The sequence below is a fragment of the Zootoca vivipara genome, chromosome 4 (assembly GCF_965207765.1).
Source record: "Zootoca vivipara chromosome 4, rZooViv2.hap1.1, whole genome shotgun sequence".
In the NCBI taxonomy this organism is placed as follows: Eukaryota; Metazoa; Chordata; class Lepidosauria; order Squamata; family Lacertidae; genus Zootoca; species Zootoca vivipara.
The window spans coordinates 81,597,415-81,616,205 of record NC_142587.1 but is presented as its reverse complement, the minus strand read 5'-3'; the positions used below and the strand labels follow the sequence as shown (position 1 = coordinate 81,616,205).

The 18,791-nt window shown below is 40.7% G+C and overlaps 1 protein-coding gene across 1 annotated transcript; it reads right to left on the bottom strand.

Moving 5' to 3' along the window:
• Nucleotides 1–783: 783 nt before the first annotated feature.
• On the bottom strand, nucleotides 784–14,784 carry LOC118085504 (gap junction beta-6 protein). Its single transcript, XM_035116231.3, has 2 exons — nucleotides 14,513–14,784; nucleotides 784–2,319 (listed from the first exon to the last, which is right to left on the bottom strand). The coding sequence occupies exon 2, from the start codon at nucleotides 2,295–2,297 to the stop codon at nucleotides 1,506–1,508; it is 792 nt and encodes a 263-aa protein (XP_034972122.1). The 5' UTR covers nucleotides 2,298–2,319; nucleotides 14,513–14,784; the 3' UTR covers nucleotides 784–1,505.
• Nucleotides 14,785–18,791: the final 4,007 nt, after the last annotated feature.

Here is an 18,791-nt window from a genome sequence, read left to right as displayed (position 1 = left end):
ACACAGCCAGGGCTCCTGTAGAAAGTGTCTCTAAATATGTAACGGTGGCTGGTTCCCCCAGCTCTTGTTGCAGTGATGCCAAGGCTGGCTCACCTATGAAGCAGAGTGTAGTAGCTGCCTGAGGTGGTAGAATCCCATGGGATGGTGCATGTGTGTCCCCCATAGGTGTCCCACCCGCCTCTGCAGTCATGTGGCAGTGGCAGCTTCTGGCAAGATGTCACAAGAGTTCCGCACAACCCCAATAAGTGAGACTTTGGCAGTGGGGTAGTGGGGCTGGAATCTTTCCGTTTCTCCTTAGGTGGCGAAATGGGATAAGCTGCCCCTGATTAATGCTGTCGATAAATTAGAGGACCCTGCTGATTAGCTCAAAGGCCAATCAGGTCTTCCAGATGAGATGAATGCTGTGGAATGCACAATACTAAGGCTACACCACATTAAAGGAGATTCAAAGCAATTTCACATCCACTGCAAGTACCAAGCCTGCCCCACCTTAAACTTGATGATTTCCACACTTTTAACTACTTCAAATCTTTTCTATTATTTGGTATCTCCCAGAATACAGCCGAATGTGAGGTTGTTTTATTTAGCCACTAACATTTTTTTAAAAAAAACTGCATGCAAAATATTAAACACATACCAAGTTAAATATTTTTTTCCTTTATTTGAAACACTTTGTTCTAAAAATTTGCTCATACTTTCTTCACATTATTTTCAGCCAGTTAACCTCCCTTTCCCTACTACTGTCATTTCCAGTCTACAGATTTTCATTTATTTATTTTTAAAAAAACAATACTCCTTGAAATCTTCTGCAGCGTATGAAACCAAAGTGTCTTTGTTATTCAGATATGACTATATCATTCATGGATTATAGTACAAATAATTTTAAAATGGTAGTATGTAAAATAGAGTGTTCATAGAATTATTTACAGCATGTAGTCATATGCTTAGAAATGATTCACTTCAAGCAGCGTGAAGACATCGTCTGTCATGCTAGCTTTCAACAAAATATTAAAAAGAGACGCTACTCATTCATACATGTTAATACCAAGGAACATGGAATATCAGACCATATAAAAATACTTTAATTTAGATGCAAGCTCACAATTAAAACTGCTACCACAGTAGTAAAGTGTCTCATAATACTAATAGTAATAATACTAATAGTATCTAGTCTGGAAGGCAGCTTTTTCTTTCCCTTTGGCTTTAGGATGAGTCTCAGCAAGAAGTTACTAACAAGTATTACTTTCTAATGAAATCAAAGCTGACTTGGTACAGATATGCATAATAAGATGTAATCTCTTTAATTTCCAATACTCTTTACATTCCTATGTTCATATTGACCTTTTAAAAAAACATGACACCACGTGCCTAATTCCAACTTGTTGTAATACTCATGTTTTCCCACTTAATTTATTGCTTAGTTAAATCTAACCAATTTCACAGGCAACTATGAATGTGGCTATTCATTTATTTTGTATGAATCGCATGTTAGGCTTGTGGCCATCTTAGCTGCTTGGAAATCCTGTTACTGTGTTCTGGCAGCTGTCAGATATAAGCTCATTCATTTCGTTTTGTTTGCTTTCTTCTTTGTTCTCATGGTTAGTGTGATTTTTTGGTTTCCCTGGTCTTCTGGACCTTTTGACACAAACCTTCAGCAGCAAATAGGAGAGCTCGGCCACATTCAGCAGAATGCAAATGCCGGACACTGAAATCATGAAAATGGTAAAGACGGTCTTTTCAGTGGGGCGAGAAACAAAGCAGTCCACTACATTGGGACACGGCCAGGCGCTGCATTTCAGTAGCCGAGGCATGTGATATCCCTGATACATATAGTAAAACACATACATGAAAGAAGCTTCAAAAATCAGCCTGAACAAGATGCTGGCAGTGTATGTCCACCACAAGGGACCTTCGATGTGAAATTTCTGTTTCTTTATTTCTTCTATGTCCTTATATTCACAGCTTTTATCTCCCTTTCGAAACTTCTTTTTCCTTTCGTGCCGCCTGTATGCGACATGCATTGCCACCAAGAGTGCAGGGGTGGAGACAAAGATGAGCTGCAGGGCCCAGAGTCTGATGTGGGAAATGGGGAAAAAATGATCATAGCAGACGTTTTTGCATCCTGGTTGCAGCGTATTGCACACAAAGTCATCTTGTTCATCACCCCAGACTTCCTCTGCTGCAACAACAAGGATCATAATACGGAAGATGAACAGGACAGTCAACCAAATCTTTCCAATACTGGTAGAATGTTGGTTTACACCTCCTAAAATGCCCTGCAGTGTTCCCCAGTCCATGTTATCGTTTGAGTCTTTGGACCTATTATGACAAGGAGAGGATGTGAAAAAAGGAAAAAAAGAATCAAGTTATAAAATACAACACATTGAACATAAGCTGCTCCGACACTATCATGGAAAAAAATATTTATTAACTGAAGAATGATTAAAATAAGCAAATGACTCCTCTACTAAATTCAAAGTCCCAAAATAATGTATGCCCAGAAAATAATTCTAATTCAGCTTCTTAGATAAATACTAGTTCTGCTATAAAATATGAATGAGGCTGCTATCCTATACAAACTGATTTGAGAGTAACTCCTGTGGAACTCAGCGGAACATTTTTTTAGTGAAAAAACAATGGATTGTGCTGTTAGTAGCATTCCATTAATGTGCATATATGGTGTGTTTTCATGATATTCTGCATCTGTTTCTTAAAATGGGCAGTTTGCATTTCATTACTAGGATACATGTTCCAACTAGGCATAGCCAGAACTTGTACAGCAACTGGCACCAATAGGGAAATTTATTCCCACTGCAAACAACATGATTTCTCTCAGTACCACAGTAGGAGAGGAAAGGTTAAAGCCCTCCTCCAGGCTTGCTGCAATCCTGATCATTACAACCCCCCCGCCCCGCCCAGCGCTGTTTAAAACTTGAACATTAAATGCAAAAATGCATTTAATGTCATGTCTAGTTTGGCCCCAAAGCTCTAACAAGCATGATTCACTGTACTCAAAGCATGGCCTAGAAGCATTATTGAATTTGTAATAGGAATGGAGAGGAAATACTTAAAACTTTCTGGAGAGCTTGATTTCCACACATTATCCCACTTACTTCACATCAGATTGCTATGAATCATCTGCTTGATGTTGAGAACCAATTCCACCCTCAATGGAACAAACCAATAGCAAAGCACACACCACTGCATTAGGAGGCTAAACTACCTCTTTAACCAGGTAAATGAAAGAGTGATATTCTACATAGTCATACTAATGGTGCATTGAAATAAATGCATAAGGGTCACTCCAGGAGTCTTACTGCTTTCTTTAAGCCAGAGCAGTGCACAAAGAATCGGGGGGGGGGGGGAGAAACGGAACTAAATTTTCTGTGCAATTTAGATTCACCAGAAAAAGATTAATCTTTTTTACATATCCCTGCTCCAAGGGAAATGCCTCATTCTGGCAACAGTGCATTGCAATGATTCAAAGCTAAACTACTGGCCTTCAATTGGTGAGTAGGGACTCACGAATGGGCCACAGCCTGTTCTAATGTGGGTTGCAACCGTAGCACTTCACAATATAAATACATGGTAGAAAGTTAAAAAAATGGATCCCTAAATGCATGTTGGATCCTGGGTTTGAAATTTTTGAAGACTACTAACCTAAACTATATACTAACTAAACTATACTAACACAAAATTTAACATTCAATTCAAGATACCAAGCAAGTAATACATTATCTACAATGAGTGATTTCACACAAAATGTGTTGTTGTCCTAGGTGCTTCCTGTCATGGAAAATTTAGCAACATTCAATCATTGATCTTCTACTTAAATCTGGAAGAGGACCATCAATTATGCTGCCAAACTTCAAACACACTATAGTCAACTGGGCAATCTCCCTTTACCCAGCTCCACTGTGTGTGTGGAAAGGGTTAAATGGCCCTCCCCCTTCACTGTACTGTACAATCCTCCCATTGCAACTGAGTTCACTCTAAAGAGAAGAGACAGAACATAGAGAAGGAAACGTCTAGAGCAATCTATCCATACGATAATGAACCGACCAGTAGCACAAGAGGTCTTCTGCAACTATTCCATTAAAGTGTTTGTTTTTTAAGTTCATAAATTCTAAGCTCTAGTGGGAAAACTTGAAGCTAAACAGGGAAAACATAACTTCAAGAAGGATGTTCTGCCTATGTTGTGAAGATGCCCTGTAAAGAGTGAACAGAACATGGTCATTCCACAGTAAGTTCAGTCTTCCACAGTAGAATCATAGAGTTGGAAGAGACCACAAGGGCCATCCAGTAAGAAGCACTCCTAGTTTCTTATGTGTTAATAAAGATCAACTCTTTACATAATAGGTTTCTGCTGGTTAGGAAGGCAACTTCCAAAATAGGAAGAATTTCTTTCAATGGATGAGTAGTAGTGTTTCATTTTTTAAAAAAGCACAAAATTATGTATGAAGAAAGAGAAAACGCAATCAAAAACTCTGGGAGTGGTATATTTGATTTTGGATTGAGATAAAACCTTTTATGGAGGAAACTGGCATTCATCCTGCATTTGCATCAAACCAGTGGAAATCACCTTCATAAAGAAAAGGTATGATGAATGATTTCCATGTTACAATTTTTAAGACATCCTGTAAGGCTGTTCCTTTTCAAAGGTTCAGAGGAAGCAACACAAGTGAAAGTGAGCAACAGAATAACATTCCATCTATCTCTCTACCTGACTTAACCAGGGGATAAAAGAGGCAATCACAAAGGGGTAGGTCTTACAGTGCTTTTGAAAGGTGCCAATGCTTAACTTATGATTCTATTTGTGGTCCAAAATAGTTGAATCCAGACCTTAGGTTTATGTTCTATTCCATTCATTTCTGCATAATTAATTTCTGCATGATTATTGTTGTTTCAAATCACATTTTGTTTACAGATGGGATGGTGTAACATTATATGCAGGATGCAGTTAATTCTGATCCATGTATGTGTCATGGATACAACCTTTCATAACCCTGACTCAAGCTATGAGCACTGGGCAGAAAACAAGCTCAGCCACTTGCAAGCAAATTTGTGTGTCACACCCTTTTACCCAAGAAAGCACCAAATATATGTTCTGCTCTGCTGGTTGAACATAATACAGCACTGCTGTTTAGAGTTAGAAGCTGCTAGACAGAGTCAAAATCTTAGATAACCAGGATTACTTAAGGGATCAAAGAAACTGAAACTTTTGGAGAGAACAGAGACCTGTTTCTGGACTCACTATTGAAAAGGCACTGTCTCACCTTACAAAGTTTACAATATCTCTAGCTAATCTAGAAGATTAACTAAGCACCAAGTTTAGAAACATGTTATATTTCTTGCTTACAACAGGGATGAAATACTTTTATCTGAGTATCAGTTCTGAGCTATGCTTAGATCCATTTATATATCACATGGTACTATGGGTACACTAGGGCTTGACCAACGTTTGCTCAGTAAACACATGATTATTTTTGTGAAAAGGCATTTGTTCCCAACTACACAGTGGGCAGGTGCCAGGAAACTACACCCAAATATGACCACCCCAATATATATATATGTTCACTGTATCTCCTCAAGTTGGGGCACATGCTTCTTCCCTTCACATTCTACATGATTGTCACAGCAGTCATTGGCCAATCATCAGTATATGCAGCTCCTTCAAAAATACACCTTAATAACACAAAAGTTAATGGCATTTTTACAAGGCATCATGTTAGAACCTGGCTACTGATATCATGAATTTCTGTTGAGCTCAGATTTGTGCCTCATTTCTTTATTAGTATTATTGCTTTATTAAGCAATACTTAATATATACTTAAGGATGCAGGTGGCACTGTGGTCTAAACCACAGAGCCTACGGCTTGCCGGTCAGAAGGTCGGTGGTTCGAATCCCCGCGACGGGGTGAGCTCCCGTTGCTCAGACCCTGCTCCTGCCAACCTAGCAGTTCGAAAGCACGCCAAAAATGCAAATAGATAAATAGGTACTGCTCCGGTGGGAAAGTAAACGGCATTTCCGTGCGCTGCTCTGATTCGCCAGAAGCAGCTTAGTCATGCTGGCCACATGACCCAGAAGCTGTATGCCGGCTCCCTCAGCCAGTAAAGCAAGATGAGCGCCGCAACCCCAGAGTCGTCCACGACTGGACCTAACAGTCAGGGGTCCCTTTACCTTTAATATATACTTGGGAGACAAGAAAGATCCAAAGGTCTGCTTCCACAGTATAGGAAGGGCTGTAAAGAAAATGCTGCATTCAGTGCTGACCCAATAAAAGTTGCTGCCTCAAGCAGAGCCCAAATGGTTCCCTACCACTGGGATCTACACTGCATCCTATGAGCCAGATACAGCTGGCTCGGTTTGCATCCCAGCATCCTTGCTGACAACATTCATTAGGAACAAATAACTTTATATCTGTTTTAGCCAGTATAAAGTTTTGGAGCAAGGTTTGTAAAATGCCTGGATATGTCAGTTCTTCATCAATAATGACCATTCAACTAATCCCAATAATATAATCAATGTAACACTAAGGATATAGTCCAACGTTTCCTAGGAGGGCATCACAGGGTTCTTAGGAAGGACTGGATCAGCTCCTACACTGACAGTTCCAACAACCAACTCAGCTGACATTGGAGTTGTAACGTTGGAAGACGCCAAAGGAATCCAAAGGATCCAAAACCCTCCTAGGCACTTGTCAAGTCACCAAACAAAGGGGGAAATGAGACATACTTCTGTCTTCCCATTCCTTCCCATCAGAATCAATGCGAAAGACAATGTGCTTGTATGTGTATGTGTGTGTGCATACACAGTTGAAAGCCCTGCTGGCAACAGCCCAACAGAGCTTTGGATAAGGCAGTAGAACCAACCTCCCCCAGTCCTTAGAACAGCAACCTGAAGTTGTAATCCTATACAGTACACACTTATCTGGGTGTAAACCCTATTGAAAATTATCTGTCAGCCTCAGAAAGAAGTCTGTTGCCTTCTAGAGGCACTTCCCCACAACAGTCTGTTGTGGACTTGGGCATGCAAGTTTTTCCTCAGTGTCCAAGCAACACCACCACCATCAAAATACCTGCAGAAATGGTAAATCCAGACTGAGAAAATAATATGGGACAGTATTTTGGTGAGGAATACCATTTCTTGCATGCATGAGCAGCAAGCACACAGTTCACACTAAACTTCTGTCTGAAATGCCCCTTTCTAGCTAGTGCAGAATATGGTATGGTGGCATACAATACAAAGATTCCTCATTGAAGATTGAATGGCTTATTAAAAGAGTTAGTATCACATGTTAAAAGTCAATCCGCTTCAGTTTAAATTGTAGTATAATCATCTTAAAAGTACCCTCTTCAGCAGTAAAAGTGGCTGGAAGAACTGCATAAAGCAGCAACCAGCAACAGTACCTGTGGATAAATGCATGGTTCATCATATTGCAGTTACAGAAGACCGTGGTTGAGTTTTGTTTAGAAAACCTCCAAGCACCATCTCATATGGTAGTCAATAACGTAAGGACCAAATACAGTGCTCCTTAAAAGAACAAGTGAATAGTTAGTGGTCCTTATACGACAGACTTACAGAATCACTGATATAAAGTTGATTCATAATGAAACTGAAAAGTTGTGGGATACAGAATGCTCACAGAATTTTAAACATACCCCTTCCTGGTTTTTACTAGCAAATAAGTACAAGTCATTTTATTATTATGGTCAAAGATCAGTATCAAAACAAAAACACCAGTTACAAAATTTAAAAGCTCAAAACAAGATAAAATGATATAAAATCGCATATACATAAAAAGCAGTTCTTGGTGGTCATTTATCGGTCAGAAAGGAAACCCGTCTATTTATCTTCTCTACCATGAAAATAAATAAAAGCATTATTAAAAAGAAAAAAGAAAGGAAACCCTTCTGGCCTAGAATTGTCCACTAGTCAGTATCTTATATTATATATTATACTAATCCTGGGTGCTACTAGCAAATAACATATTAACTTGTCAGTCTGTCAAATGACTGCCTTCACCTCTCAATTTGATTTCATCTCAGTGTATCAGATGGCTACCAGAAATCATCACAATTAAAACATGCTACCTTGATTCACACATAATGCTAAACCATAGTGTGGTTTATTAGAATGTTCAAAGGCAATACAGGACACTAAGCATGGTTTGTTCACTTGCAACAAATCACAATGTGAAACCATGGTTTGTTGTTCACTTCTAGACCATGGCTTCTTTTAGGAATGGTTTGGTGTTGACCAAACCAAACAGCCTTGTCCAAATTCAATAACCTTGCTTAGCTTTGCAAATATGCTAGCTTCATTATACTTAAAGATAAATAAAAAACAAATCAATAACCCTCCACCCACAAACACATTTAAAAGACCGTAGAATGTTACAGAGAAACACTGTAGAAAGGCCTGGTTACAGAGAAACACTGTTGTCTGGTGCATAAAGATGTGTAATGAAGGAGGAAGTCAAGCCTCCCTGGGGAGAACATTCCACACAGGGCCGTCTTAAGCATGCCCGGCGCCCTGGCGCCGTGGTGCGACGGACCCCTCCGGCGCCCCCCGCCCCGTTTTCCAGGGCAGCGGGCGGGGGGGCGGACGCTGCACGCAGCTGCACTGCGCCACCCAGCCTGCTGTAGGGGCAGCCCTGGGCCAGGGGGTGCTGCCCGCCCCCTGTTGCGACACCCCTGCACACGGCGGAGGCGGCCCCAAGCCCACGCGCCTCCAGAGAGCGGCCTGAAGCCGCTGAACAGCGGAGCGCGCCTGGGGCCGCCTCAGCCACGCCTCTCAGCGGGCGCAGCGGCGCCCCTGGTGGCCTGGCGCCCCACCCCACTGGGGGCGGGCCTAGAGCCGGCCCTGATTCCACAAATGGGGAGCCACTGCAGAAAAGGCCCTTTATTGTGTTTCCACCCTCCACACCTCTTGTGGAGGAGGTACACAAAGAAGGGCCTCAAATGATTGCAAGATACAGGTCAGCTCCTTTGGGGAGAGGTGGTCTCTTTGGGGAAGAGCATAGATTTTTAAGTGATGAGCAGCATGGGATTTTTCAAATTGTGCTTGCTATGCCAGTTATGTGTGTATTCTACTTTTTTATTACCGTATATTTTCACATACCTTGAAAGTAGGTGTAAGTTAAGATGCCTTTGAACAGGAATCTGCGAGATAGTGGGTGGTGAAACCTGATGCATGATGAACAATGTTAGATGGCATTCAGACTGTTATCTGTTTTCAGTAACGGGGGTGGGCAGAATACATAGCCAGTTTGCAACAGATTTTGGCTAGACTGTAAGAAGCCCACTGGGTGAGTGACACACACACACACACACACACACACACCACAATGGAGTCATTTGGAAACACCAGACCCTTGGACTACTGATTAACTAAGACTGCAGAGAGAAAACAGCATTTTACTTTCTAGGTTAAGTTAAAATGTGCAAGGTACATCCACTTAAGCAATCTCCATGTTAAATGTTTACCATTGAAGAAGTCATTCAATGTGGATTTCAGTACCTAGAGAACCTCTCAAGTACGCTTGCGAGATTACAGATGGCATTAATACAACAGATAGATGAGAAATTATAAATGACATCCATCCCCCAGAAAATTGTGATTTCTCAGCTACTACAGAAGTGGCACATGTCCCCCTACTAACCCAAATCCAAGTGAGATATTGTTACTTCTAAAAATGCACCTTTTTTGCTGTCCTTGGTGCCCCTTGCTATAGGAAGAGCACCACCACACATTTAAAGCACATAACTTCCCCAAAGAAACCTGGAAACTAGTCTTTTAATGTTGCTGGGAATCGTTGCTCGGGGGGGGGGGGGGGACGACGACTGCAGATCCCAGGATTCTTTGGGGAAATTAATGTGCTTTATTATTTATTATTAAAATTTGTATACCACCCTTCACCCAAAGATCACAAGGCAGTAATTCTTGTATCTATAAATACTAACAAAATATTCACTATGTTTCAGGTGCCATGGTGGCGGGTGGTTTGTATGTTGTAGGGATATCTGAGCTGCTACCATGCATCTCTATTTGCAACCTCTTTGAACCTTTAACAGCTTGCCAAATATAATTAAACAAAAAACAGCATATGGTCAAGAAGACTGTCAAAGCTTGATTCTGAAGAAGCATCTCAGAAACGAAGAGCCTCAGAAACTAAGAAACTTTTAGAGAGTTCCATTCATCTTAAATCCCAGAGCATTTTTTTTTATAATTCACTATTTAGTGTACTGTAACTTATTGTTCTTAAATGCTATGTCACAATTAACATTAAAGAATGGTAAAATGCTTCTTAAAATTCTTCCTAGCCTTGCACAACAAAATAACTTATTTGAGGCATATTGTACCTGGCTTCTGAGATAGATTAGAGTCTTTCCCTTTGCTAAAGTTGTAGATACTCCATATGATTTAGTCATGAAAACTGGACTTATTCATACCCTATTGAATTGTAAGGTTAAGTGCTGACACTGCAACCTTACTTTCATTGCCTGGATAAAGGAAGCCATGGTAGTTGCCAAGTGGTTGATATTCCAGTCATGGAAGGCCAAAATTCAGCCTGGCATGGAGATACAGGTCATGGATATAGTAGACATTCTGGCAAAGGTGTAAATGGAAATAAACAGACCTGAAATTTTTAAAGAGATCTGCTTCATACCTTGAACATTTGACCACTTTAATTTGCCCTTGGACCAACAAACATATTGTTAAATGTGCCTTCTTCCATCCTTTAATTTTTATCCCTTGCATGATGAATGGGAAAAGTGAAGAAAGGAGGGGAGGGGCGAAAATATTGGGCTAGGAACAGAGGAAGCTGTGTTTAAGTCCATTTAGTTCAATATTGTCTGGGTTGATGGGCAGCAGTTCTTCAGGGTTTCAGAAACAAGTATTTTCTAGCCATACCTGGAGCTGCCAGAGAGTGAAACTGGGACTTTATGTATGTAAAGCATTTGCTGTGCCATAAGCTAGGGTCCTTCCCTGCATCATATTCTAAAGATTTTCAAAGGATGATTTTCAAAACGTTAACTTAGGGCCCACTGAAATAAATATTAAAAGTTATTATTCCAGTTATTATTCCAGTGATTTCAATAGCACCTGTGACTAATAGTATTCTGTGTTTATGGTGGATGATTGCCCCATCCACATCAGAATGCTCACCCTGGATTAAATTGGTTAGATTTTTTTGTAAGAATAGGCAATGGTTCCCATCCAGGGACACTACTAACAAGTAGTGTCCCTTCCAGTAGCACCTTAGAGACCAACACACACGAAAGCTCATACCAATGACAAACTTAGTTGGTTTCTAAGGTGCTACTGGAAGGAACTTTTTAATTTTGTTTTGACTATGGCAGACCAACACGGCTACCTACCTGTAAGTAGTGTCCATTATAGCAAATTTTGTAGAAATAGGCAGGGGAAAATATCTATAAGATGGGCAGGTAACAGATTAATTTAAGCAATTTATGTTAGTGTTTGTGCAAAAGCGTGTAATTACTCAGAACTCTTTTTCTAATTCTGAAGTTGGGCATACCCAATTTAGCAATTCCTTTCTTGTTCTATGTTCTGTGATGTCCAAATGGAAAATTGTACAATAATGCCTTAGCTATCTCGGCAAATGTGTTACTTGACCAGAGGTCACTGGAAGCAGTAGGACTAGAGCTATAACTGTTTCCATTTCCAGATAATGCACATATTTTTGTAAACTAAGAAATATTTAATAAAAAAACAATAAACAGCCCATTTGCTACACCATACTACTGATGCAGTTGCATTCTGTAGCTTAAAGTTTTAAGTATTCAAGATCTATCAACTGCCTTTCTACAAAGAAAACATGATACTATTTGATTCTTGTTATCTGTATCACTTCCATTAATCACAGTGACCAAGAAACACACACACTTTTAATTTACAGATCAATGTGTTGGAGCGTAGCTTATGTTGGACCTGTGACAGAAACTCCCAGAGAGGAATCTAATGATTTTACAAACAAAATTCTGTTTCATCTTCATGTGAGGCTTTTGTAAAAAACAAAACCAGACTAGGTGTGTCACAAATTAACTTTAATTACTTCTGCCTTTATTTGGCTGGATGGTTTGGTTTGTTGGGTATGTCATATACAGCCAGAAGAACTACACATTTACGGTAATTGGCTGCAAGTTAACAACAGAATAGGAAATCCCCATGACTGCCCAATGTGATGTGCACTGCCCAATGTGTTGTGCACTCCTTGCAAATACTGGGCAGGAGAATATGGCAAAAGCTTTTATATTCTATAGAGAACCCTATGCAGAACTCTTAAACATAAATGAGTACATTACCAAGCCATCCGAACAAGTAGTGGAAGGAAGAAAAGCAGAGAGGGAGCCAGTTAAGATTTATAGAAAAATTTTGCAGAAAACACCATTGCTCTTTACTTCAGTGGAGACAATTAAACATCTACAATAACTGTACTCCACACACACACCAAAATTGGGTTTAGATGATGAACAGCATCTTTCTGCTGGAGCCATCAATAGAAAATTTCTCAACCTTTGGCTCTCCAGAAGTTGCTGAACTAGTGTCCCCATTATCCTTAGCCTTTGAGCATGCTTGGTGGGGCTGATGGGAGTTTTAGTTCAGCAACATCTGGAGTGCCAAATATTATCCACACTTGGATTGGAATCGCAATTACACCACTAAAACAGATGGTTAGAACTGTCAGTATGTTTGAAGGAGGTGATTTATTTATAATTCTCATAATTTCTCAAATGATCTCAAAGCAATTTTTTAAACAAGGACCCAGACAGGCTTGATCTTTTTGCTTCTTCTCTGGATCAGAGCTACTGACCTGCCAAAAACTGACCAATGAGAGAGATTTAAATTCATATCTTTCAAAGTCCGAAAGTTTACATATGTTATATACATAGCATGCTGTCAAACATATCAAAATCACATCACCCTAGGAATATGGAATAACCATACCTACATGAAGCGAAGGGAACAATACATCATTGTAAAAGGTAATTACATTATGAGGACAAAACAGAACTGAAGTAGTGGCCACTCTATGAAAACAGAATCAGATGAAATTAGTGGGCAGGGTAGAAGAATGGAAAAGAAATACGAAATAACTACTCATAGCGAAACTTGCCAGATCTGTTTCTGAAGTGATGAAAAAGTAAATTAGATGCTTTTGAGTCTAGTAATCTTAAGGTGCTATTAGGTGTGTAAGTGCATTCTTGGCAAGGTCAACAGAAGTATCATTTGAGGACTAGGCAGCCCAATTTCCAAACAGTATCAACTTTAGTCTTACAATGGATATCTGAAGGAGGCATTAAGAATTCAGTTTTACGACTTTGATTAGATTATTTGTCCAAGATCTCATCATTGTATATGATAGAAGAAAACAATACACATAGACTGATTTCCATTCTTCTGCCTCTTCAAAAAAAGAAAAGAGAAATCTGATTATCTGTTAAGTTCTTTTTGCTCATAAACTTGCTGTATTGTCTTTCCCTACGATTGCCATAATGATCAGCCTGGTGAGAGACCAGAAGCAAACAAAGTAAAACACAAAAGAGCAACTGAAGAAATAGATTCTACAATAAGGCATCTTCCTAAACACCGTGTTTACCAAACGTGTTGCGCAAGTTGATTACAAACTAGTCCATTTATTTTGTGAAGAGGCAAATGGGACTCATCGCTCTCTTTATCCCGAACACACACAACTAAAGAAACTACCCAGTGGGGAAGTCCCACTAAGACTAAATGGACCATTACTATGGAGTGGGAATCTGGAAAGGAGATGCATGAAAAGGGAATACGGTATTTCTTTCAACAAAACCCTCGGACAGTTAAACAAATAAAAATAAATCACCCACCCACCCCAAAAGTGTGTGCATGGGGGAGTCTCGCGGCACCTTAAAAAAAAATAGTGACCGGAACTTTCAAGTACTGTAAAATCATCTCTTTAATTACTCTCTTTCCTATTTGCTTGCTATGGCAGATTTCTCCAGGATTATTCTTTTTAAACAAAGGAGGAAATGCTTTATAAAACAAGTTGTGCTGCTGGATAGCACCAAGCTCCATCTTGTCTACACGAAGCCAACAGCCTCCGACCATGAAGTTCCTTGGATGCCATGGATTTGATTTGCTCTATCTCTCTTCACCTCCCTTCCCACCCCAAACAGATACAAGTTAAACCCGGCTTTACCAAGTCCCAACCAGGGCTCAGGCTTTCGGCTTCCTCTCTGAAAAACCAGCACGCAACGAAAACGACAGCAAATACCCCCCTCTGGAGCATGTGCAGAGGGCGCTTTCCCTAGTCCGTTGGGATTAGGGGTAGGTAGCGCTTACAGACTCTTAGCCATCCCACTGGAGGTTGTGAACCGTTCTTCGGGAGAACGAATTCCACTAAATAATTTTATTTTATTTATAAATGAAGAGCATGGCGCCGGCTCGATAGGGTCGCCCGACTCCCCGGGACAGGCGCGCAAAGTCTCTCTCACGTCACCTCACCTGTCAGCGTCTGAGGGAAATCAAAGCCCCTGAGCGCCCCGCCGAGCGCACCATGGGCTGGAAAAGGGCGGGAAAAGCGGGCTTCGTCGGCGACGGGCTTCGGTGGACGATGGCCGTCCGCGTCTCGTTCACACTGGGGCCAGGCGGCAACGGCAACGACGACAACGGCGGCGGTGGCAGCAGCAGCTCGCGGTTTCTTTCTCTCCCCCTGAGAGCGTCAAAAAGTTCTTCCCTGTTGCTTCGCCGGCGGCTTTTAACCGCGCCCCCTACCTGCCTCCCGCCCTCTTTCCCTTGACGTGCCGGGACAAGAGGAGGAGGAGGAGGAGGAGGAGGAGGAGGCGAGGCCTCGTCGGAAAAGGGCGCGAGGGAAGGAGAAGGAGAAGAAGAAGAAGAGCGGGGAGGAGAGAGAGGAGCCTCTCTCAGGGTCGAGAGACGACGCCCAGCGGAGGGAGCCGGGCGAGGCCTCCCTCAGCCCCGGCGCCCTGCAGGTGTTCCTGGACGGCGTTTCCTGTCAACCCCGACCGCGATGGTGCGTGGCGGGCACCCGGTTGGGGAAGTCAGCGCTCTCGACACCTTTTTTTTTTTGCTAGGGCAAAATTGCTTCTCAGGCCCGCTCCCGGTGGAGCAAAACCCATTCGAGCAGCACGGGGGTCATGTCGGCTGCTGAATGGTGGAACCTCGAACTACGTACCAAAAGCATCCAAACCGCAGCGGGTAGAGTTAGGACATTTTTTTATTAGAGGCACCTGAACGTCCCAAGAGGGCTTCACCCGAGTTCAGGTAATAATTGCAGGTGTGGTGGAAAACTACACACCGGGCTGGTCTGACCATGCATAATTAGCTATATTTGTATAATATATCACTTTCCAGGATACAATGCTCTGGGGAACTTCCGCCCCTATCCAGCCAGAGTTCAGCACATTTGAATCCCACAGATTTCAGCAGGAGGGATCATAATAATATTGTTTTTATTATGCATGTGGTACTTTTTTATCTATTGTATTATTTATCTATGAACCACCCTGAGATCTACAGATGAAGGGCAGAACACAAATTATAATTATATAATGTAATAGTTGGAAGAAACCCTGAGGATTATCTATTATTCTGTTCCAATCCCATACAGTGCCAGATTACGTAGCTGTCCCATAAAGGGATCAAACTTGCAACCTTGGCATTTATCAGCACCATGTTCTAACCAACTGACTGTCTAGATCTGACCCAAGTCTACGCACATTTACAACTCCATCCCATAGCAAGACATGTTTAATTTGGTGGGAACAGGATTAATTATTAATTAAATTGTTTAATTAAATTTAAACATTTCATCGGCTATCGCACTTATTCATGGTCAGTCACATGCTGCGTTTCAAATCAGTGTAACCTGCCCTGGGACATTATGGTGAAGGGTGGGAAATAAAATAATAGTGGTGATGAAATAAGGAGCTTCAGTGAAAATACCTCTTGAAAAATTTGCAAATCATGTCATCACTAGACAGGCACGAACTTCGAAGAAAGGGTATGCAAAATCAACTGTTGGGATAGTGGAAAGAATGCTTGTGTCATACATAACACTCCCTTTCTGCAAGGATTAGGAAGGAGAGGCAGGGCATTATGGAAGCACTTGTGAAAGCTGGTCTCCAAGTTCATATTTCTTCATTCATATGGGGGAAAGTGTTGTCTCCTTTCACAAATTGTGGAGCAATTATTATGTCTCATAATAAAAGTCCCCTGGATGAGATCTGACATGCTCCCCAATCCCAAACAAGCTATTCTGTGCCAAAGTTATTAAGTGCAAGGATACCGAGAGGAAATCACAGGGCTACCTTGAAAGCAGATAATCTGCTGAATGGTGGTTTAAAATGAAACACATCTGCAACAGGCAATAAGATATGCTGTTGCTATTGCTAACACATGCCAAAAAACCATTTGAAGATAAGCTAGGTTTTCTGTGAATCTACCTCACAGGAATAACTAATGTGATTTTAAATATAATTGATAGCCATATCTTTGTGAGATTTTTGAAATAAATACAGATTGCTTGAAACAAATGCAGCTAACTTCAGGTAGTAAGCATTCAGCCTATTGGTTAAAAAGAGTGTTGAACACCTCTCCATTCTTTGCTATCATTGATATTGCACAGATGCAAAGGAGAAGTAATTTTATTGATTTAAATATTTATTAAATTTCTATACCGCCCTTTATCCGAAGATCACAGGGCTGTTTGCAACAAAATATAAGACAAGAACAAAAAGTACATAATAAAAACAAAACAAACACATCTGCTCGCCATTTATTTTCTAAATCACCTAGTTTGCCTTTTGAGTGACTCTAAAAAACGATCAATCTGGTATATGACATCAAAGTTTGATTTGTTGCTGAAACACTGTATATTTTGATAAATAGAAGATACAACTGCTTGATCCTTTGGATCTTAGAGCACTTGCAGACTCACTTTTTTTGAGTGGGATTCAATCAATCAGGTTGGCAACAAGATTAGACTCGTTACAATAAGGAAAGAGATAGGGAAATGCACTGAAAAGTATGGGGAAACACATGCTTTTAACGCAATGTCATCTAACCTCCCCACAAGCAAATCAGAATGAATTCTCATTAAATAGCAAACAGCATCCAATTTCCCTCGTAAACAAATCAGGATGAGTGCTCAATAAACATGTTGGCTGGGACCACATTTAACGCTGCAGTCAGCATGTTTCACAGATAACCCCTCAAACTCAACTTTATCACCTGAAGTCAGCAAGCATCCCCCCCCCCAAGTATATTTTTGTTTCAAGGTTAGTTTATCCAGTTTTCAGATCTCACAACTGAATTGCTTAGGAAATATTTTGTTTGTTAGAAATAAATTGCTATCTGTTTGGCCTTAAAATTCTGGCTTTCCTGTATGGTATATCATTCAATGAATAACTGATATATATTTCTCAACCTGGGATAGCTCTGTTATCCTAGGTTGGGATAGATAAGAGCATGAGATTGCAGGCGGTTGGACTAGATGATTCTCACAGTCCCTTCCAACTCTACAATCCTTTGATTCTATTATTCTCTCCCTTTAGGCATCTTACGCTGCCCACCAGTACACAGCTTGGTATGGTATTTCAGCTTGTCAAACAACAAAGAATGAACAAAACCTGTATTGTTCCTCTGTCTCTGGAAAAGGTACATGTGTTTTTACTTGTTAGAATTACTGGCAAAAGCAGATGGCCAAAAGAACCGAACTGGATGGTTCCTTTTTCCTAGCTACTTTCAGATGAGACTTTTGCAAGTGATAAAAGCACTGAATCAGCATGCATAGACATCTCAATGTGTAGAAGAACTGTTCAGACTCTCATGCTGCTTGTTGCACTACTGATCTATACATACTATCAGGTTCAGTGCAGCATCTATGCAAAACCACAAATGATGGTATCCCTTTGCACACTGATACCTCTTGAATGAGGTACCGGTATGTCTCATCACCAACACATGCACATTTTTAATGTACTCCTGCTGTTTCTGGAGGAACAACTGTTTTGAATAACTCATACAGAACTAATAGACTAAACAATTTAGTCTTTTGCATATCTCAGAAACTGCCAATAATTATTAGAATCTTTTAGTTAGCTGAAAGTGCTATCTGCATATATCTGTGCACCCAGTGAAAGCATGCAATGCTTTCTGTAAAGTTTTCTCTTTCTGTAGAGATTTCCTAAACCTCCAGCGCCAGGATATATACATATGCCACAAGGGATGCAATATTTTAAAATTTTGGTCTGAATCTAGTGGTCAGGTAATTTTAAGCATAGTTTAACAAACTTTACATTGATTGATTGATATGTAGATGTCAGAGAGAGGGGTGAATGAACTGTTTTACAAAACTAGGAATGGTTACCGGTATATATTCAGATGCATTGCTTGACTTTAAATGTGAATGGGGAACCTATGGCACGCCATATGTTGTTAGACTACAGTTCCCATCAGCCCTGACTGCTGGTCATGCTGAGCAGAGTCCACAAATATTTGGAGGACAAAGCTTCCCCATTCCTGCTTTAAATGCATCACCAGTAGACTTTTAAATTGCCTTTATAGCAATAAGGAGCAAGTATCTGCCTCAGTAAATGTGATATTATTTCATTCTTAATGGCCAATGGCAGCCATGTAATGGGAATATGTTTCTAGTTTAATATTCATTTGCTGTGCGTGGATGGCTATGGGATCAATCTCAATCTCATGAGATCGAGAAACCAGCTTGCTTGAGAATTAGATGCCATTCATTAGCCACAAA